This window comes from Branchiostoma lanceolatum, chromosome 11 (assembly GCF_035083965.1).
Source record: "Branchiostoma lanceolatum isolate klBraLanc5 chromosome 11, klBraLanc5.hap2, whole genome shotgun sequence".
In the NCBI taxonomy this organism is placed as follows: Eukaryota; Metazoa; Chordata; class Leptocardii; order Amphioxiformes; family Branchiostomatidae; genus Branchiostoma; species Branchiostoma lanceolatum.
This window is the reverse complement of record NC_089732.1, coordinates 15,628,588-15,650,480: the sequence shown is the minus strand read 5'-3', so window position 1 is coordinate 15,650,480 and position 21,893 is coordinate 15,628,588. Positions and strand designations below refer to the sequence as shown.

The 21,893-nt window shown below is 42.1% G+C and overlaps 1 protein-coding gene and 1 long non-coding RNA gene across 2 annotated transcripts; one reads left to right on the top strand and one right to left on the bottom strand.

The window, feature by feature from the left end:
* Positions 1-7,482: 7,482 nt before the first annotated feature.
* LOC136444450 (uncharacterized) lies at positions 7,483-21,678 on the top strand. The gene is made up of 4 exons (XR_010757270.1): positions 7,483-7,690; positions 9,206-9,367; positions 9,537-9,678; positions 18,126-21,678. It is a non-coding gene; the product is annotated as an uncharacterized lncRNA (long non-coding RNA).
* On the bottom strand, positions 7,981-12,400 carry LOC136444449 (uncharacterized). The gene is made up of 4 exons (XM_066441992.1): positions 10,276-12,400; positions 9,890-9,988; positions 9,578-9,652; positions 7,981-9,341 (listed from the first exon to the last, which is right to left on the bottom strand). Exons 1-4 carry the CDS (start codon positions 11,766-11,768, stop codon positions 8,930-8,932), a joined length of 2,079 nt encoding a protein of 692 aa, XP_066298089.1. The 5' UTR covers positions 11,769-12,400; the 3' UTR covers positions 7,981-8,929.
* Positions 21,679-21,893: the final 215 nt, after the last annotated feature.

Here is a 21,893-nt window from a genome sequence, read left to right as displayed (position 1 = left end):
AACAGGTGTTTGCTATCATGATATATAGTATACTATTGTTCCAGCTGTATTGCTATTCTCATATTTTACATCAAGGACCTCCTTGTTTACATCGACAATGTTTTAATACCGGCTCTCGTACTCTTCCTGCTAATTGTCCGAAAGCGGTTTCTATAATGATAAAGCGTAGCCTCCGTTGCAGTCCTTTTCCCCGCAGCGTTTTTTTTTCAATTTTTTTTTTGGGGGGGGGACGCCGCGTATCTGCTTGGGATCCCGTATTCGCCGTGCCCCTGTGTCCGCTATAGACCCTGTGTCTGCTGCCCAGCCCCCCCCCCCCCCCCCAAAAAAAAAAATTGAAAAAAAACGCTGCGGGGAAAAGGACTGCAACGGAGGCTAGATAGAGCGGCGCTTCCAAATAGAGATTTTTTACATTTTTTCCTAGGGGTGACGTTAACCATGATTTTGCATTGAAAGTGCGTAGAGCCATTGGAATGCACGTTATAGCAGCTTGCGAGCATGCTGGCGGTAGAGCGGCATGTCCAGATAGAGATTTTTACATTTTTCCTAGGGGTGACGTTAACCATGATTTTTCATTGAAAGTGCGTAGAGCCATTGGAATACACGTTATAGCAGCTTACGAGCATGCTGGCGATAGAGCGACATTTCCAGATAGAGATTTTTACATTTTTCTTAGGGGTGATGTTAACCATGATTTTGCATTGAAAGTGCGAAGAGCCTGAGGAATACACGTTATAGCAGCTTGCGAACATGCTGGCGGTAGAGCGGCATTTCCAGATAGAGATTTTTACACTTTTCTTAGGGGTGACGTTAACCATGATTTTGCATTGAAAGTGCGTAGAGCCAGCCAGCTCCATGGGGGTAGAAAAACTTTGCCGCAGTGCTGCACTAATCTGCTCCATGGAGCTATTAGTGCAGCTACTATTGGGGAACGCACAATCATAGTAATGTCCCTGAAAAGAACCTTTAACGGCACTATAAACTCCTCAACGTCTACTTTATTTGTTATCCAATTCAACACCTTCTTATGCTCAGGATTACTTCCCGCAATACGTTCCCATTCCGACACGTGATCATGTATCTCCCTAGCTCTAAACGTTACAGGGTTTCTGAATCTTAACATGCTCGCCGTCACTGCTACGTCATGTGTCGCGGCGTACTCCGCCTCCAGGACTGGACCCAGGGCGCTGACACACCTCCCCCCCTCCCCCCGTATCGATCCATTTGGTGGTTGGGAGAGCTCTCGGGGTCTGAGCATTGTCCCACACCCCAACCTCCCAGGGTGGTACACTCAACTGATAATGAAAACATTTACTGATGTCAGAACTAAATGCAATTAACGGAGAGGAGGCATGTCAGCACCCCAGGTACTGAGGCTCAGAATGACCTGGTCGCCAGAGTGCATGACTGCCTTATCTATTATTATTTGATAGCGAAAGAAGTGTACCTTTTAACCATATCAAAGAAAAATGTTCCTATTTCGAACATCTTAAACTTGAACAACCACATCGCTTCCAGACCTGCTTTAACTTAGTTTGACACCCTACTGGGCATTCTTGTTTGCTACTACAAATTAACGTTATGCCTTTATACTCTGTTCTTATTCACCTAAAATAATTGAACGGACTAATCAAATTCACCAGAACCACAGGTGTACGTCAATCAACAGTTGGTTTATTACATGAAAGTTCGTGTCTATTCTGATCAGACAACTTTGCAGCCACATTGGTACACCACATATACATTCCTTTGGTCACGGTTATACCGACAAGGTTTTGATAAAACAAACTTGATTACAGCATTCTATATCAGGATTTACTTATTCCACCATGATACATGTACACATAAGCAGACATAAAATTACAAAAATCATTTTCTGTCCAATCGAATCTGTCACTCTTAACTTAACATGGTGGTATGTCAGCTTTATTTTCTAAAACCACGGCCCCTTCTAAAGGGCCTAAATCCACGCGATCCTCCCCTCGACCCCTTGCAGCGCCTTTGGGAATGTCCCCACTCACCACATTTGTAACAATAGCCATGAAATCCCGTATCCGGCTCTGGGAACCAGGGGTTCGGAGAAGGTTGAACCGTCGGTTGTCTACTAGTATAAACAGAAGACTGCTTCTGTACCTTCGCAAACTTCGAGCCCACTCGCTCATCCACCTCCGAAACCAAGGAGCTCAATAACATTTCCCCTAACATTGGATTCATTTCATGCAGGGAGGCATGCCGGAATGTGGCGGCATATGTCGGCAGATCCGCATGACCTGCTATCCTCGCCTTCTCTTCCAGGCGTCTCAAGGCGGGGATTAGCAGTGCCCTGTTCAATTCAGAACGCGCTCTTGCCCGGTCCAAGACTTGTTCCAACGTCTCCCTGACCCCGTCAGCCCTGTAAGCAGTTTCCAGGACTTCTAGCCTCCGGAGTAAAGACGCCTGGGATAAAGGGAAAACCACGATCACTACACGTCCATACTCCATTAACGTCCCAGATAACGTAGTCAAATTCCATCCCTTTCCCCCTTATTTCACTAACACCGGCCTTCCAGTTCCAAACTCCGACTTCCCTGGCTACATCTTAATAATACCGAACTCCACGTAGCTTTGCCATTACTGACCTATCAGTCCAAAATTACAAATTACGCAGCCAAATTCCGTCCGTTCTACAACTGTCTTCGTTAACACCGGACCCCAAGTCCCAAATTAAAATTACATAGCCATATTCCGTACATTCCACAATTAATTGTCTTCGTTAATTCCGGACTCCCGGCCCAAATGACACATGACGTGGCAGAATTCCGTCCGTTCCACAATTGTCTTCATTAATACCGGACTCCCAGTCCAAAATTACAGATTACATGCTCATATTTCGTACATTCCCTAACTGTCTCCGTTATACCGGACTCCCAGTCCAAAATTACCAATTACATGGCTATATTCAGTACATTCTACCATCGTCTTCGTTATACCGGACTCCCAGTCCAAAATCATAAACTACATGGCCATATTCAATACATTCCACAAATTGTCTTTGCCCATTAATACCGGACTCCCAGTCCAAAATCATAAACTACATGGCCATATTCAATACATTCCACAATTGTCTTTGCCCATTATTTTTAATACCGGACTCCCAGTCCAAATTTCTTGGCCACATTCCATCCATTCCAAAATTGTCTTCATTAACACAGGACTCCCAGTCCAAGATTACAAATTACATGGCCATATTAAGTTCCTTCATAATTGCCTTTGTTAATACCGGACTCCCAGTCGAATAACGACGGCGAAATAGCGGCACCGCAACCAGGACAGGGACCAGAAGCACCGCTCGTCGCGGCTGTACAGCAAGCTGCAAGCGCCGCCACAGGACGGTGGTCAGCCGGGAGTACCATGTGGCGGAGCCGGTGACCAGCAAGTGGGCATGGGGCTACCGCGAGCTCGTCAAGGTAATATAACACCGCACCGGCAGGTAATTGGCGTTGGTTACTTGGCGTTGCAATACTTTGATCATATATTTGTGTTGCGCTATTTTGTATTACGGGTGTGTTAGTTAATTTGATTTTGGGTATTCCTGACAAGCGAGTCAGGGCCGGGTAGTGGATCCGGTTGTAAAGCGAGGAATGAATATTATGAATTAATGTTTTGTTTTCTCCTGCAAGAGGTGCAGGTTTGATATAGTGAACCTGTAGAATATTTTGCATATGGGATTGGCCCATGGTTGCGGACATGGCATGTAGTAATGGTTCCAGAACATGATTTTGAGCGTGTCATTTTTTATTTAAATCACGCAATGGCAGGAGTACACATGTGAAGATGGGAATGGCCCATCGATATGCAAATATGCATGTGAACACCGATCTGAACACGTGCGATACACGTGTTGGTATGTGGGCATAGGTACAATGGGTTTACCTTGCCAGTAGCAAACGCTATTCGCGTTTTGATGAAGAGGAGGGTGAATGGCACGCCTATAAAATGGTATTTAATTTGATATTACAGGCTATACGTGACAGGATTACAACACTGGAGGCAACGGTCCAGCGTTTAGCTGGGACTGGATCGACGGAAGCACCGAGGCAGGAGCTGGTGCAATATGCAACACGACCAGCGGCCTTATTCGACCTGAGGAAAGCCATAGCCGTCACAGAAACACTCGTAGATACTGCGAAGGGAGAAGGGCATGAAAGGGCAGAAGAATTTAAGTTTAATATCCTCTCACAAATGAGGCGACACATTGCCAAACACTATTTCCATGAATTATTTGATACATGAGACCACGTGACCTACAGAGTTAGGACGCGCACTTTTTGAGCTCCCAAACGATGTAATTTTTTGCCTCTCAGAGGTCACATTGAGTCCGAACTTTGAGCCTATTCTGTTTATAAAGTATTTATATGCCAGTGTTGGACATTTTAGAATGTTCTTCGCAATTTTCGTCTAGTTTTCGTTAAGATTAGTTTATCACATCGACGAGAGCGTCCCGAGCGTCCAAGATGGCGACTTCCGCGCCCCCCTCCCTACAGGAGAACAGTGGAACTCTGGATTCGCTGCAGTTAACGGAGTCGGCGACATTCTCCGATGCGCTTGGATCGTACACCACGTTTATGCAGGAATATCATCAGGAACGCGAGTTTGCGAAGAAACTGAAGCCTGCCGAGAAGAAAACTTTCAAGTTTACAAAGAGTGGCGATCAGTTGAAAAAGGTGAGCACTGACTTTCTCTCCTACCTCGAGAACAATCGCAACAAAACTCCAGGTCACTTCCGTGATCTAGGGCAGTACTCTGTAACCCACAACAAGTCCTGTCTAACAGTTAACATTCCTGAGGAATCCGTTTCATCATGGAAAGCCGTATGTGCAGCTTATTATGGAGTCAAAGGTACGGATGGAGGACACAACGGTGTTCATTTTAGCACAACGTTCATCGACTCTGATCTACGGCTTGGAATCGAGCTCGGTTCCCTGCACATCACTGTCTATGACACATGCAAGCTTCTCATACAGGGCACGGGATACATTTTATGGCTTGTTTCCCACTACAACATACTGCAGGGTATGGTATTGTCAGACATTGCTGAAAAGTGCGAGTACCATGAGAAAGCTAGCGCGAACAAAACCGGCAGTCCTGAGATCGTACTGGACGAAGAACCTATCACACGTGTCGTGTGTAACAAGCAGGAAATTGAAGGTGACGAGTTTTTCGGATGTAGTGACTGTCGCAGTTGGACACACTTTGATTGTACCGGCCTAGACGAGCCCACCCAATCCTTCTTGAGGGACACTGACGAATTGTACCATTGCATAAATTGTCATGTTCCAAGAGCCAAACCGTCAGCCAACCCGCCACTTGAAAACAAAATGTCCGAATCGCCATTTTGCGCTCACCCCACAGCAACAGATAAGACAATAGCGTCGGACATCCCAAAAGATCGCAACATTTCTAATGCAAATGTTGACACCGCTGTAACAAAAGCCTCCAGCAGGACGGCTGACGTTGAAACAGAAGGTAACAAGTCCCTGTCAGCCTCTCCCGCGAAGCTGGATGAATTACAAAGGGCTCTGATAGAATTTGAATCAAGCTTGGCAAACACAAAGATTAATGCAAATAAGTTCGAAGCACACGTGTCAAGTCAACTGGATACTATCATGAAGAAGCTTGATACAGTCAAACCTGTCCCAAAGAAGGACGAAGCAGAGCTGCGAAATCTCCGTGAAGAAAATGCAAGGCTTCGTAAAAGAGTGCACACTCTGGAAGAGACCATTGCTTCGCTACAAAGCACCTCCGTAACTATGCAAAAGGACATGCGCGACATTAGACAGTCACATGACGTGCTAAAAGTGAAAGTGTCCAATGTCAGAGAAGAAATCAGGAACGAAAGAAGCGATTCACGGCCCCCGACGATTCAACGGGAAGGGAAGGCGAGTAATGCCAAACCGACGGAAACCCTCCCCGATTACACACTACCGACAGCTAACCGTTTTGACGCTCTAACGCAGGAACCCACTACGGATGAAACTGTTAAAGAAAACGAAGTAAGTGGTTCGAATCAGAAACAAAAGCGAGTAGTGCTTATAGGTGACTCTAACGCACACAAGCTCAAACCCAATCTGCTGTGCCCTACCGCCGACATCCCCATGCCATACTGGTCCCCGAACCTTTTCACTGCACCAACAGTCATGGAAAACATCTCCAAAGAAGACACCACACCAAACACGGTGATTCTACACATGGGCACTAACGACATTATGGGAAAGTCAAAGGAGACCGTCATCTCCGAGGTTGAAGTGGTAGTAAGCACGACAAGGTCACTATTCCCAGAAGCTGAGATCGTGATCTCTGCAGTGCCGCCGAGAAAAGACTCTGACTACCGACCCAACCTGAACAAGGACATCACAGCTATAAACCATCATGTCGAAGATATGTGCAAGTCTAACGAGTCACTGATTTATGTGAACCATTCACAGATGTGGACTGATGGTGAATACAATCCAAACGTGTTTGAAAGAGACGGATACCATCTCAATAATGATGGCGTTAGAATCCTGGCATTCAACCTGAAAAGACAGGCAACAAGCGCCTTGGGGCTTACGCCGGCCAAAAACAACACTAAACCCCCACGCAACAATGGGCGCAGCAATGCGAACAAAGACAACCCTGGCTTCAAGAACAACTACACTCCATACAACAAAGGGAGACAATCGCCTAGTAACAATCACACCAGGCGCGGTAGCCACGACGGTCCTGTCAAGTCAGATGTTAGTCGCGAAACCTACAACGGACCTGTCAAGCCAAATCAGTACCGACAATCTAGGCACGGTGGAGGAGGTAGACGATCTCCCTCCCCATACTTGAACGGTAGTGTGCACTACAGCCAGCCCAAATCTTACACGGGAGTACCTCCAAACCGACCTGGACCGATACGAGATCCACAATGGAAGGAGTCTACTCACAATGATTAAGTCAAGTCGGGAGGTCCCTGAAGAAGTGGGTGTTGGCTGACCTAGCAACACATAGCAACCACCTTTGACCCCAATTTTCACAGATTCTCCCCATTGTTCACTAATTACAGCCACTCCGCCTACTGCGAAAACTTTGCATGGGGGGTGCCGAGAGTGGCTACCTGGCACCCTGTGGAGTGTGAAGTAGGGTGTGTTTGACATGTCTGGGAAGTATTCTGCTGAATGTGTATTGAGCCAGCGTATGACAAAATATTACGTATTGTTTTTGTCAAACAAATATCAGAAAACCACAAAAAAACTCTCTAGTTTATATTCGAAAGATGTCTGTTATTTTTTTTTGGTAAAAACGAGTTGAGTAAAATTGAATGCAACAAAGGCTTGAGTTTGATAGATTAACTTATGGGGATTTTTTTCATTACCATTTCTTTGTCTGGAGAAAAATGTTAACACTGACTTCAAACAGAAACTAAAGCTGAAAAACGCGCAAATGTGACATTTTGCAAATGTTTGTATCAGGCTAATTGTGGGCCAGCGGGGCAAAGGGCAAAAGGAATAACTCAGATGAGTGACAAAATGGCGTTGAGGTGACAAGTATAGTGATCAGGTGATACAGCTGGCGGAAAACTGCCCAACGAATTTCGCGTGGACAACCGGTAGTCTGTTTTCCAAGTCTGAACGAGTGTACGTCGGCTGTCGGCTGTATTTTTGGAGTTCAAAACTACACACAACTTCAGGTAAGTCGTGTTTTTTTTATGCCCTGTCTGTAGGGGGTGGGGGTGCACTTTACTTTCAAAGCAGATGTTCAGCTCCGGCTTGTTTTTGGCATCTTTTTAGGCATTTTTGTCGAGCTTTATATTCTGTCCCACTTTCTTTATGTCACAAAGGCAAACAAAACGCATAAAAAGACGTCAAAAACAAGGCGAAGCCTATACTAGTTACTACGTATACTTGGAGAGTAGGGTCGGTGATATAGTGTAGGTGTTACTGTTATATGGAGGAATTGAATATTGTCTATCAGGCAGACTGTTGTTTTACATAGCAAACATTTTATTTACATTTGATTTGGTTACTTATGAACCAGTCATGCAACCTGTTGCTTTTAACAATAAGCTAATGCTTAAAATAACTTATCATAAAGCACACTTACGGGTTGCCCAGGGAAGAACATAAAGTTATTCTGCAAATCAGTTTTGTGCAATTGTTGTTGTCTGGACTAGACAATTTGCTGTTTTATACTAAGTCTTCCTCTTTGCTACCATTCAATCTTTGATATTTTTTTATGACTGAATGATCATATTTCCATCACCAAGAATTCTTCCCTAGACTAGAGTGTGTTTTTACACTTTCATAAAATATTTGTTTCAGTACCCATAATCCTCATATGAATACAATCATGCCATTTGTAACTAATAATATTACAACAGAAGACTTTAAGACTAGTTCGTCCTATACAGTTATTTAAACAAAGTCCCACTTTGACATTACAATATCACTTCTAAACATAACAAGACCTGCTATATTGGAGAGTAACTCATTACAGGGGACATTGTTAGAAAACAATCATTGTACTGTATCTTAATTGTTCTTTCAGCTAAAATCCATTTTTGGCACCATGACAAAGTGACATATAATGGTATTACATAAAACTTTAACCAAGGACAATTTAAAAAAATGCACTTGTCTATTATAGTAAGTTGAGGCATACAATCTGACATTCGATAAAACTTTAAAAGGTAGTTGCAAATACTCTCCAAGCAGAGGATAGAGAAGATTGTGACCCGGTTTCTTTTCACATGTCATGTTTTCTGTCAGCACTCTCCAGCCTTGTTAGTGGAGAGAGCTGCATATGATATGAAACCAAGTCACAATCTTCTACACTAATTATAACCTCTGCTCGGAGAGTAGTCGCAAGGCACCCAAAGTTTAAAGTCTTGTACAAAAGCATACAGCTACCTCTTCTGGAATGTCTCAATCTAAAACCCCTGCATGCCAAATGCCTTCATAAGTCCTGTCGCTAGCTTCTTCTTACTGTACATCTCTTTGACATTAGCAGGGGCCACCTCTATGTCCTTCAATGTAGGACAAGCACAGTTGTTTTGGGACATAAAGTCTCTTTCCCACCTTTCCAGATCAGTTTTTAATGTCGAGTGGCATTTGCTTACTTTGGCCTGCAACAATGCTACTGCCCTGTCATACTGTTTCTTAGTGTCTGTACTGACTGTATGCTTCTCCTTCATCTTTTTCCTCAGGCGGTCAAAAGTCTCCACCTCCTGGACTTCACCAAGTAGCTTCTGCAGACTCCCGGTCCAGGATGACTGCTTCCCCTCACTACTTGGTTTGGTGGCAGCTGTAAAGTGGCGATGATGATGACTGCTTGTTTCATTCCTGTAGGCACAATCAGAATCATAGATGTAAGGATATGAGTTTTAGCAAATTTGCAAGCAATTACACAAAGATCATACCATGAATTTCATATAGTACTGTTGGGAAAGTGTGAGAATTGAATATGTACCGATTATTATGTTTACAAAATCAACTTTGATGTAGCAGTTTATAATCCCTATTTGTTACCGGTTACAGGGTCAACTAGGTTAGCAGGGGAAAATGCTAAAGCTACATACCTCGGGAAAACAGATGGCTGTCCTGACGGAAATAGCTGGAGTGGCTCGATCCTGCCCTTTCTCTTGGGAGTTTCACTGGCATGGTTTGAGGAGAGAGAAAGGTGATTAATATTTACTAATAGACTAAGACTACATGCTTTGTTTAGCACATGGTCATTTGTGTATGTCAGGACTGGTATTTAAATGTCTTATTCAATGTATCTAGATTAAGTGATATTGCAGCATCAAAGATGAGATGATTTTTCGGTTGTATACATACTGCTGGAAAATACATCTTTTTTATGGACATGCAAAGAGATGATTTATTAGTACCTTGATGTAGCAGTATCATTAGTCCCAGATGGTGGCAACGTGGAGATTGGGCTCTGGTTCTCCTTTCCCATTGGAGCTGGCAGACTGTGTGCTTGTTCCCTAAAATGATAAAACCAGCAACACCAAATGTTATTATTGGTCTTTATTTGATTATCTTTTTTCTACATTTCTATGCAAACATACATAAGTATATAACATAACAGCACATTTACATTACACGTTTACAATTCCAGAAATATACACAGTTACATATTGTTGCAGGGTGTCATTCTCACTGGCTTGTTTTGTCTATCTAACAACAGTCATTGGATATGATGCCTACATGTACTAGTATATGCAATGGGTACACTATTGTTTAATTGAATGCCACTGTATCTTTAACTGACCTGTGTAAATCTGTGTCATCTTCAAGTGCTGGCAGACCATCAGAGTTGTCCTTCTCCCACACTTGCGCAGCTGGTTCCAATGTCTCTTCCACCGCTATCAGGTCAGGTGCAACTTCATCCATGTCTCCTGCAGCACCAACCCCTGGACATGTTTCAAGGACAAGGAAGTCTGTTTTCTTGATGCTCTGCAGTTCCCCGTTTTCCTCATACACATAGATCTTCTCCAGGGGGACTGTGACCTCTTCCTCAAGGCACTGTTGCCATGTATTCTTCAGGTAGTTTTGCACTGATTGCAGTGAACTGCTTCTAAAATGCATCATCTGTGGTCCTGCTTGAAGTCTGTCTGGGTGAGATGGTCCATCGCAGAATCTGACTCCCTCCTCTGTTACATACCACCACTGTCCCTTCCCACACCGCCAGAAATCAGACAGCCTTTCGCAATGGGCCTGATATGCCTTAGGGTATTTGGCAATGATCTCGCGAGAAATCAGCGTGTCGCTGCCATCCCTCTGCCGGGCCTTTGCCGCTTTGGACACAATACTTGGTTGGTAGGTACTAGGGTCTTTGTCAGCATGGAGGATGTTTTCACATTGAACACGTACCAGCATGTTGCCGATGACTTGGCCGGGATGCCTAGAAGGCCCAGTTGTCCGGTGGATTCCCCTTAATTGGTTGAATACCCTCTCTTCAGACTCAGTGTAGGTTGAGCTGAGGGCTATGATCCTGTAGACCATCGGGCTATGGCAAGTTAGGGCGTGGAAATAGTTGCCATAGAGGGCACGGGGTGTCAGCTTCTTAGGTTTTGCGATGACTTGGCGGAGACGCACGGCATGGAGGAATGCTTGGTTGTGGAGGCGGAGTATTTCACGTGGACATCTTTTCTCGGCAGGAAGGTAGCTCACACGTTGAATTTCAACAAGTGATGTGATGAGTTCCATGACAGGAGTGGAGGCCTTCCCTTCTAATGCTGCAGCTAGGGTTACAAGGGCAACACGATAATCACAGCCTCTCTTCATCTCCTTGTTGCCCAAGGTAGCATCGTAGACTTCCTTGATGATTTGTCGAATGTCAGAAGGGACATGGTGGGGCAGTTCTTGAAAGAGGTTGTCAGTCTGATGTGAAACATCATGGAGTGGCTCACAGGGTAGAACTTCATACCTGTCTAAGTTCAGGTCTTCAAGTGATGTGTCTGTTGAGCCGAACAAAAGTGCAGGTGGTCGCTTGACACCATGTAGCTGTGTCTTCAGCAGCGCTTGCAGTTCTTTGGAAGTCTTAGCCTGTGCTTCCTTTGTATCCAACATGCTCCTTGAAACAAGCTCCCTCACTAGTTCTGCCTTACACATGTGGTCCACTGCGGTCGAACCGTTGATGGTTTTTTCACATGTCACTTCTCCCTCCTTTAGTAGTTGCATGCGGTCAGCAAGTGACAGGACTGGTGTTCGGTAAGTGTATTCAATATTATGAATCGTGCTGCCAGCGCTCCACATGAACATGGGTAGTGTCCACCTCTTTGCTGTCCTTCTTCATGTTCCCTTGCTGGAAGATCTCCCTTAAAGAAACGCATGACGTCCTCAATTTCATGTGACTGTCCATTTACTGCAATGCTGTGAGAATTGTTAATGTCATACAGACATTTTCGGCGCTCTTCACAGTAGCATAGCTGATCTGCATCACTGGAGCTGCAACGAGCTATCATATAGATGCACGGTTTCTCTACATAGGATTGGACACTGATGGTCTCACCATTTGTTTTGAAGTATTCATCAGAAGTCAAGTGAATAGCCTCGTCAAATGTTGTACTTGCCATATATAGCATGTGCCCATGATTGCTGATCTGACTGCTATCTTCCCACACTGATATATAATGTGTCCGTTCAATTTCTTTTAGCTTCTTTCTCACATCTGTCATGGCATCTTCTTCTCTAAACTCTCCAAGACATTTCAATCTGTCCTCAACTTCTTCTAAGGGCATTTCATCATATTCCCTGTCCTCCCTGATCCTCATAAACTGCTTCTGTTCTTGTAGGAATTTCTTTCTGATATCCTGCAGTGGGTACTTTCTCCCCTCGACGGTGAATGTTTTGATTTCAACTTTGCCACTTTCTTGATTAATTGTCATCTTCTCAAACTCCACTGCGCGGAAAGCCGAATTTCCGGATCAGAAATTGCCTTACACATTCATGGAAATTCTGCATTTCCTTCAGAATCATGGAATTTCGGACCTGTTTACGTTGCGCGTCCGGTCCTGTACGCTCCCTAGATTCTCTCGGAAATGGACCACTGCCGTGTACAGGAAGTATAAAGGGCCTTACACACCCGGACATATACCCTTGAAATGACCATAGACTGCAGGAAATTCAACGTGTATTGGTCCATGTGGCGATGTAATGTGCATAATTTAGCGGCAATTATCACCTAATTATCTCCCCAGGTTCTGTCCTATGTAGTGAGGCTGTGCGGTATAGCAGGAAATTCACCGTGTAATGGTCCGTGTGGCGATGTGATGTGCATAATTTAGCAGCAATTATCACCTAATTATCTCCCCGCATGCGCGGCCGAGCTGGAGACACCCGGTTACGCCTTCAATATTTTTTTTTTGTCATGGAAAGCAGCTTCAAGGCTACTGCCCCCACCCTACTGGATTTTGCCCCCTCCCCACTTTCCCCATTTCTCACGTTTTTATTAATATCGCGCCACATTTATTCCGTCTGAAATATTACTTGTCGGTGTTTACAAAGATGTCTCATTTTATTCATGTCATAACCTCCTTGATGTCATTAACCACCAGCTCTTCGGTTGTACGGATTACGATTGTTCGGGTAGTCCTTTGAAACGCCAGCGCTAGCGTCTATTTGTTCTAGCTTCTTGAAGACGTCGTCATCTGCCCTCGTCTGGCCGTGAGTGGCCTAGAAGTATCGTACTGAAACCGAGCCTGTCGGGGTAGCGCAGTCCGTATGATTCGTCGCTCCAATCAAAACGAGCGAGGGTTGCAGTTGCTTCACAATCCAGACAGACAAGCCGTTGCAATTTCCACATTCTTTATCCGTCTAAAAGTCCGGGGATAAGCCGAAGTCAAAAGTCCGGGCTGTAGTGCTTTTGAAGGACGTCACAACGGTAGCTCCATGTCACGATGTTCTGCATTCAAGCGCCTTGCTTCAGTCTCGTCGTAGAATAGTAACCAAGCTCCAAATGATCCCAGGCATGGCTATATAACACACGCTAGTCTACAAGAGACAGCAACAGTACAGATCTGCACACAAATGCCAACTCCTGAAATGCCAACTGATATATTTGAAAATGGTGACATGAGCGTTGATTGGCCCTGGTTTTGAAACCACGTGCCAGAATAGATGCTATTGGCTGGGCTTTCTTTTACAAAAAATTTGCATGGAGATAGACACAATATCCTGTGAAACGCCAGGTATGTTTATTGTATAGATTTAGTTTTGAACAGTCTGATTACTGGTATTTCACAGTTACACAATACCTGCCAAGGAAGGTGTAAAAACATGCGTCTGTGTCTTATCGACAACGACAGCTTGGAAAACCAGTAGATTAACAATGCAAATGTTGCATTAAAGAACTAGTAAATCGTTCTATCGACTATAAAAGTATATACACGGCGACGAAAATTGAATACGTTGAGTCGAATAAATAACATCTTCCGGAACAACATACTATGGACACAATTCATTGCAAGGTGAACATGTGTGTGTATTGTGCTGTGACATGGACCTATGTTGATAATAGTTCGTGCGTGTCGTGTGATGAAGTTAATATTTCTATCTAGCATAGTGATACGCACTGTAGTCCAGATTCATGCGACTTGAAAAAACACCCCAGTCTGTACACAAAATGAATACAGAAAAATAAGATTGAAGGTGTTTTTATGGACTAATGTCTTAGAAACACAAACCCGGACAACAAAATAAACATAAAACTGATGTTTGTTTTAGCCGACGGGCAAATATCTAAATATCTCTCCTTCACAAAAGCAAAGCTCCACGCCAACTCGTAGATTTCAGAATCAGATAGACCAAGGATATATTGAGTTTATTAAATATTGTTGTTCATCTACTGTCTGCAGTAAAGCAGAATCCGCACATTTTAACGTTACGTAGTATCCTAATTCCCATCATTGTATGATTTAGCTGTGAGGTTGAGAAAAAATCTCCTATTTCGTAACAAAGAAACATTGTCTTATCTAAACCTTCATCTTCGTTGCCAGCGGCTGACGTCGACGGGCTAATTCTGCCAATATTTGGCCCGGGTGGTCATCATTAAAAAAACACTTTACGCCGGGCGTTTTTGGCTTCTGTCTAAGAAAAGCCGCACCAGACAACACAATACACATCCCACCAAAGCAATGAACTGATTGTTTATATTAACACCAGGAAAATGAAATGACAATTCTACAACAGTGCATTTTAAATCAACTTGTAGATCTATGTCTGTCACTGTGATGGAACTGTGATGGAACAGCTCTGCTGCTAAGCTGAGGGCATGGCAACAGCATAGATGAAAATAAAAAAAAATTATAAAAAAACTGTAGGCTTGTGGCGCATGTTATGTAAACATCAGATAGAGCCGTTTATCTAACAACTACGTTAAACAAGAGGGTCTGTGTTTTTTTTTTAGTAAAATACTCACATTTTGCTTTAAATGTTTGATCATTGGGCATTTGGACGTCGGTTTTCGTGTTGGGAAAAAGTTATGAGATTATCTCGAATCCTAGTTAACCGCCTTTTGTATATTTCAGCTGTGGCTTTCGGGCCCGGGCGAGTTCCTGAGCGGGCGCGGGTTTTTGAGCAGGCGGGGGGCTCAGCAGTGCGGGCGGGGGTTTCAGCAGGGCGGGCGGGGGTCTCTGGGCGATATAAATGTCGCCCAGCTTAGAACGACCGTTGTTTAGATCGAGCGGCGTCCCTCGCGGTTGAAAATGTTGGTACATACAAAACTCAGCCTCAATAATCATAATTCTGGTATTTTTGGAGACCTTTCTTGTCGACTTAGGTGGGTTTTGAAATACAATGACATTCAAGATATGGGGACGCCAATTATCCATTTCGTTCGGACGGACGATCTGTAGCTGGTAGAAACGCTTCTTATCGCGCGCTTATATCAGATGGTCTCTTTAATATACTCATGGAAATTAGATCACGTTAATTCAAGCCATTTTGTTCCGCTTTCTACCAGTAGAACATAATTTTACGTCAGTAATGTACAGGTAATTATCACCTAGAACGCACGAAGGGCCGTGTATAATTACCATCCTTATGTCATCCGTTTTCCACTACACGTCAAGTATAAGGACTCCGTAAATTCCCATGCACTTTCCAGGTCCAGGTGTGAAAGAAAAAATCTAGGACCGGACACGGCGATCCCTGAAATCCATGGACACAACCATTACACGGTGAATTTGACGGGTTTGTAAGGCCCTGATACTCCCTGAAATTCGCCTTTCCGAGCAGTGCTCTTTGGGAACAATCATCTCCCCTATGGGAATCTCGCCATCTTTGATCATAGCTGCCAGGCTGCTTCTCATCTGTTTTGCGGGCCGCGGAGTGGGCATAGTGATGTTTTTTGTGTTCGGAATTCGTTTCTTCTGGCGACGTGGCCTTGGGGTCTTCGTGCTTGACGTTCCAGCTGTTGTGAATCTGTGAATGTCTATCCCCTCTTGAATCAACCAGTCTTGGATCATCTGACCCCCATTCTTTGCTGGTTCACCCTTTTTATTGTGTACACCTTTCTCCAAAGCATAGGCCCTCCAGCTTACTTCTTTTTCGTTTGGCCATGATGTGACTTCTTGTTTTATTGCCTCCCAATCCCAGGTACCCCACTCTGTTGATTTCCCCACCCTGCGCCTCTTACGGCATCTTCCTTCAGCCTCCTTAGCCACTCTGTCTCTTGTCCTCTTCTTTGCACTTTCTCTGGTTTCGAAGCCCATTGCCAGCCTCCGCTCATCATATTTTGCGTCTGACTCTCTTGTGCCCTGATGAACTATGACATCAATGTTGTCCTCCTGCCACTGCTGTTCAATACTACCTTTTACTGTAGCAGCCACTTTTCTGTCATGTCTGATTGGGGTTTGTTGACCAAAGGCTTCCTGAACTTCAGGGACATTCACTAAGGCACTGGCTAGTGAAGTTCCGTATCTTGCTTGAAATGTTCTGTTGCCATCTTCATACCACTGGCGACCTGCTGCCTTAAAGTCCTGTTCTTTATGATTCAGTTCTTCATTGAGGAGAGGATTCACTTTGAAAAATGTTCTTGTTGTTAGGTCCTTGCTTACAAGCGTATTAAAGGTCTCTGCCAGGGCTCGATACTTCACAAAATAACCCTTACATTGCACCTTTCTTCCATTCGTAGCTGATGAGTTTCTTTCTCTGCTTTTGGTAGCTGTCTCCACATCTTAGGAGAGAACTTGGCAAGGTAAGTCTCCATGTCATCTTGGGACTGTGCACGCTTGAATTTGGCCCATTGTGTGAATGCATTGTCAAGTTTGTCAGTAGCCCTTTGGAAGCTATTGAATTCTATCTCAAAGTCTTTGTGTCCTTGAAACTGGGCTTTGAATACTAAAAAGCGGCCCTTCTTGTCCTGACAGATTTCTGTACTATCCTCCTTTGGAAGAAACTGTGATTTGTATATTGCAACACGAGCGAAGTTGCATGAAATCACAGTAACCATTATGATGTAAAGTGACCACATTGGACACCTGGAAAATAAGGGATACAATCATTATAGTCTTTTCACACAATAGCCATTTGGAGCACACTGCAATCTATAACTTATAGTATATGTTAGGCTATGTTGATTTGATTATCTGGGAACCCCAAAGCTGATGCGAGAGTGCAGATAAAAAAAAAATTGGCAAAATGGTTTCCTTCATCAGGAAATCTAAGTGAATTCATATATAGATTAACCCTCAAACCACCGTATGGAACAAAACGTTATATTAAGATTCTTTCTGTTTGAATAAACATGGTAATGATGAAATTTGAGGTTGAAATAGCCGGTTATAGCTAATCTTATTATATCGTCCGCCATCTTAGATTTTGACCGATGATGTAATCAAATATGCATAAATTATGAATATCAAATTATAAAAGTGATAGTGAATTATATTGGTTGGTATTGATATAATAAAATAAGTGCAGTTTAAAAAGACAGCTCTAGAATTACATTGTAAAATCCAAAATTAGCGACTTTTTCAAAATATGGCTCTCAGAAACCGGTTGCCATAGCAACATGAAACATCAATTAGTCATTTCATTAAATTCAAATTGTTGCCAATAAAATTTAGCAAAGGTGACCAAGTTTGGTTGTTCTAAGCGTAAGACATTCAGATGCTATATGACATCAAGTGTTGGCGCAGGCCTCAAAAGAGCCCGCTTGTCTAAATAGCGTAAGTTGCAAAAGACGATGTTCCCTATAAACTATGATAATAAGCAGAAATTATTCACACCTAATCATGTCAAACTGTCCCTTACAGATTGCTTAATCTATAGATATATACAAACCACAAAAATAGTTACCAATAAAGCTGTATTTGTAGAAAACATTGTGGGGTCAGTTTGACCCCATACGGTAAGATTAGTCGTAAAAAAGCTATGGTGGTTTGAGGGTTAAGGACTCTCTGTTTATCAGTATCCAAAATATGGTATTTCTAGTTTAGGAACATGACTGCATGCCATTTGTTTTTACATACGGATTCTGAAGTAAAATCCATTACATTTTGTTAACAAAACCTTCACAAGCTATATACATTGTAGAAACTAGAAAACCTACATCATTGCTTCATGTACATGTACATCAATATGTTAAACTGTCTTTTTTCCTCATTCTTCTAATAGCTTTAATCCAGTGAAGCAAGTTTGGCGGTTTCAGGGAGAGAATGAAGAACGCTGGAGTACATTACAGAACAGTGACACTTTTCAGGATGTATTTCATGGAACACTTCCGTTGTTACTGCATAAAATTTTTTCAGTACGCAGGTCTAAAATATCTGATTTGATGTACTGGGTACTGTGCCGGTATGAATTCACACTTAGTATTATACAAGTCATGTACATTGCACTTGTTTGTGCATAGATTTACTTCCTGTGGCCTTATTGAAATAAACATCCTCAATCTTCATTCTATCCTACAATTTGCATTTTTAAAGCTGTCTTCTAGCTGCCAGAGTTTGTGTTTTTAACTTATGGCAAGTAGAGGCATGAAAAGTCATACTGTAAATGCAGAAATGTAAGCAGTGGTTTTATGTTCACGGTTACTTAAAACCACCGTGAACATTTTTTCTGATACTGTAGCAGTGTGTGACTATAGTGCTGCCACAAACTTAAAACCACTGCGAACATCCCTTTTTGCCCTAGCGCGAAATAAAAACTTAAATGCATTTCCAGTAATATAAAGTGTCTTTACCTAGTTTTCATGATATCACAAAGTTAACTGGTCATGCCTGAACGGTTACTTTGCAATGTTGACACACGATTCTCAAACTATAATGGACTGATGTAACATGGGCGACGACTTAACTTTGGCAGTAATTTTGGCATTTAGTTTACTTAACTTAATACTATTCATAGTAAGGCTTTGCTTCATTCCCATTTACTTGCTTTACAGGTGATTATACAATGCAATTAGACAACATTAGTATACACTGAGCACTGACTTTTTAAAAACCAAGGAGGTTATAGTTAAATAGAAAAGCAGTGTGTACCATATAGAAGTAAGCAATACACATCCTATGGAAGAAAGGCTGTCTGACACATTATGCATTACAATGGCTACCCCCTTTGTTTCTTGTTTCCAGTGAGTATTGGCATTTTTGGTATGTTTAGGAATGTTTGTGACAGTGTCTCATCTGAGAATTTGGCAGAAAATTCTTTTAGCATGAACTTAAAACCAATGCTGTTAACATGTAACTCTGTTGTGCAAAAAAGAAGCCATTACTCAGCCAAGGACAAGTGATTTGAATTTTATCACCTTTTAGACAAGCCACCTACAAATTGTCTGATAACCAACTACTAAAAGTGTTGCAGCTACAAACTGATCAAAATATAAACTCATAGTATGAAGTGGTCATTTTGCAATACCAAATGACAAACAGCAAAGACCCCATTAATGACTTCTATATGTGTGACTCTCTTATTCATGACATCAGGCCACCACAACAGGGAAAAAAATATAAGAAACAAAATTTTGGAAAAAGGTTGAGGTGAAGATAGGGGCTTAGAGTTAGATAACATAGAATGATAGGATAATTCAAGTTTTCAGCTTGTTTTGTAACATTAAACTAGTTTTCTTGTTAATGTAAGAAATGAGAATGTAAATGTTCACAGGGCAGTTAATGTAAACTAAATTTTGGTGCCTAACTTTTGTTTTATCTATGGCTTGAACAATTGAAATTCGGGTTTTGTTTCTTAGTAAGGAAAGGTTAAAATGAAACCCCACAAGTAGGTTGCCCGGTTTTTGTGCTCCGTAAAATTAAATAAATCGAATTCAAACTGCCTACACCACACGTCTGTTAAGTTGTCCCTAATGAAAAACAGTGGATGCTGTCTAAAACGTCTGACCGTTTCCAAAATCTATCCCTTTGCTGTTATCTTGTGTATCTTACTACCTGGGCGTCTAACATTCATGGACATACCTACTTCATATAAGTATCAAAGCTCATATATATGCATCGGGTTATGTCATGCAGAATGTGCATGTAAGCTACCTTCATCTGGTTGTAAAAAATCTACCCTGTATATTGAATTAACCAAAATGGAAGTGAAGGAAGAAAAATAAGTTTCTCTCAGCTATGTCAGCACATAAAAGTGAACAAAGCATTTGACTCAAGGCCTCAAATGTCCAACTACATGTACATCATCATGATACATTTGCTGTCAGTCAGTGTATACAGACTAGGATACAAACATACAGACAAAAAACTAAAAGTGAATAAAACTATTCAAACGGTGGAAAGATGAAGCTCAGAAATCCTAGATCAAAATTTCGAGAAACAGTTCAGATCTAGAGTTCATTTGCCAGAGTTTGTTTGGTTGAGTCGGTTAATTAGTACCGCCGGCGTCTTATTTCATGTTCCTGCTTTTCTCAGTTTCTATCATGGACATAAACATAGAACGGATGTTGAAAATCAGCAAGAAAATAGCTTGTCGTCCTGTTTGCCACCAAGGAGGTTTTGTATAGATAAAACCTCCTTGGTGCCAGTAGGGACAGGAGGAATAAACCTCCTTGGTTAAAGCAAGAAGGTTTATGTAAAACCTCCTTGGTTAAAGTAAGAAAATGCACTTACCACTATGGTGATGTCTGCCACTGTACCGCTCTGTATGCCAGGCACTGCAAATGTTCTGAAGTTGAAGGATAAGTGCACAACACGCTCTCCACGGAAGAAATGATAGGACCCGCCAGGATGATGGATTTTATGCCACTCTCAAGTAATCCAAATTTGAATATCTTTTGATATCAATCAACTTGAAAAGAAAATCTGTAAGACCTGTTGAATGTTTGTCTAGTCAAGTTTGTCATGGATACACACCAAGCACATTATACACAATTATGTATCTTTTAGATCCCAGTCAGGGTCCCAGTCTTGTATAAGTGTCAGTGAAAGAACTTTGTTTTGTATGTAATGATGTTATAATTCTTACTTTATGCACCTATTTGTCACAGGTAGTTAATTTTTGTATGCAATGTTGTATCGCTTCTGTAATGTTGCTTTCAAGTATTGCTCCAATTTTATGATTATGTTGTGATTTTAACTTAATTTTGTTTTTGGTTGTAAAAATTGGTGGTGGTGAATAAAGTGCAACTCAGCAAGCTTGTGAATTAAATAAAAAGAACTTAGAAACGTTAATGTGATTTGAATGGAGATGCCAAAAAGGTTTGGATATGTTTGGTTATGATAAGTTTGAAGTTGTGAAATTCTTGTTATCTTTGTATCCTAATCTTTAAAAGAGCTAACATACAACAATGTTTATTGTTTCTAAACCCAAACAATTAGCTGTCTAGCGCATACCAGGTACTGCCAGGTAGGTGTGAACAAGTCGAGAACTGGCTATTGTTCTCCCCAGGTAGTCTGCAACCCTGCCGTCAGGGTGCTATGTAAACACCTTGATTAGCTGTATTGTTCACTTATACCAACAAAGAGATCATATTTCTCCTCTGGAGAAGGGAAAAGTTAGATTTTTGACATCTTATCTTTTCCTAGCTTGTGGGCTCCCATAAAACAATATTTTGTGTAGTAAAATACCAATCTGGAAAGTAGACAAAATTTACAAAAAGATAGCAGTCTAAATATGGTGGTGCAGATTTCGAGTACTTAGCTAGGTGTTCATGAATATTCCAATCCTGCCATTTTTGTAAACATTTTGAAGATATTAATACAAATCTTTCTTATTATCATAGTTGTACCTGTAATTAGACTGCAGTGTTGTAGAGTAATCCATGATGAACACATAGATACTAATTTTTTCTGGAAAATGTGTACCTTGAGGGCCCACAGGGTACTTGAATGTGACAAAATTAAGAAGTCCTTATCATATTAATATTTTAATATCTGAAGGCTGTTTGTAAAACCAATATGGTTTGAAGATGTCTACTTGATATGGTGATCC

Bases quoted from the DNA above. Each gene is read 5' to 3' on its own strand.
- LOC136444449 (XM_066441992.1), bottom strand. From the start codon at position 11,768: ATGTTCATGTGGAGCGCTGGCAGCACGATTCATAATATTGAATACACT. The intron at 9,989-10,275 runs GTCAGTTAAAGA...TTATCATTTTAG, and splicing joins GATGACACAGATTTACACAG to GGAACAAGCACACAGTCTGC. The intron at 9,653-9,889 runs GTACTAATAAAT...AAACCATGCCAG, and splicing joins AATGATACTGCTACATCAAG to TGAAACTCCCAAGAGAAAGG.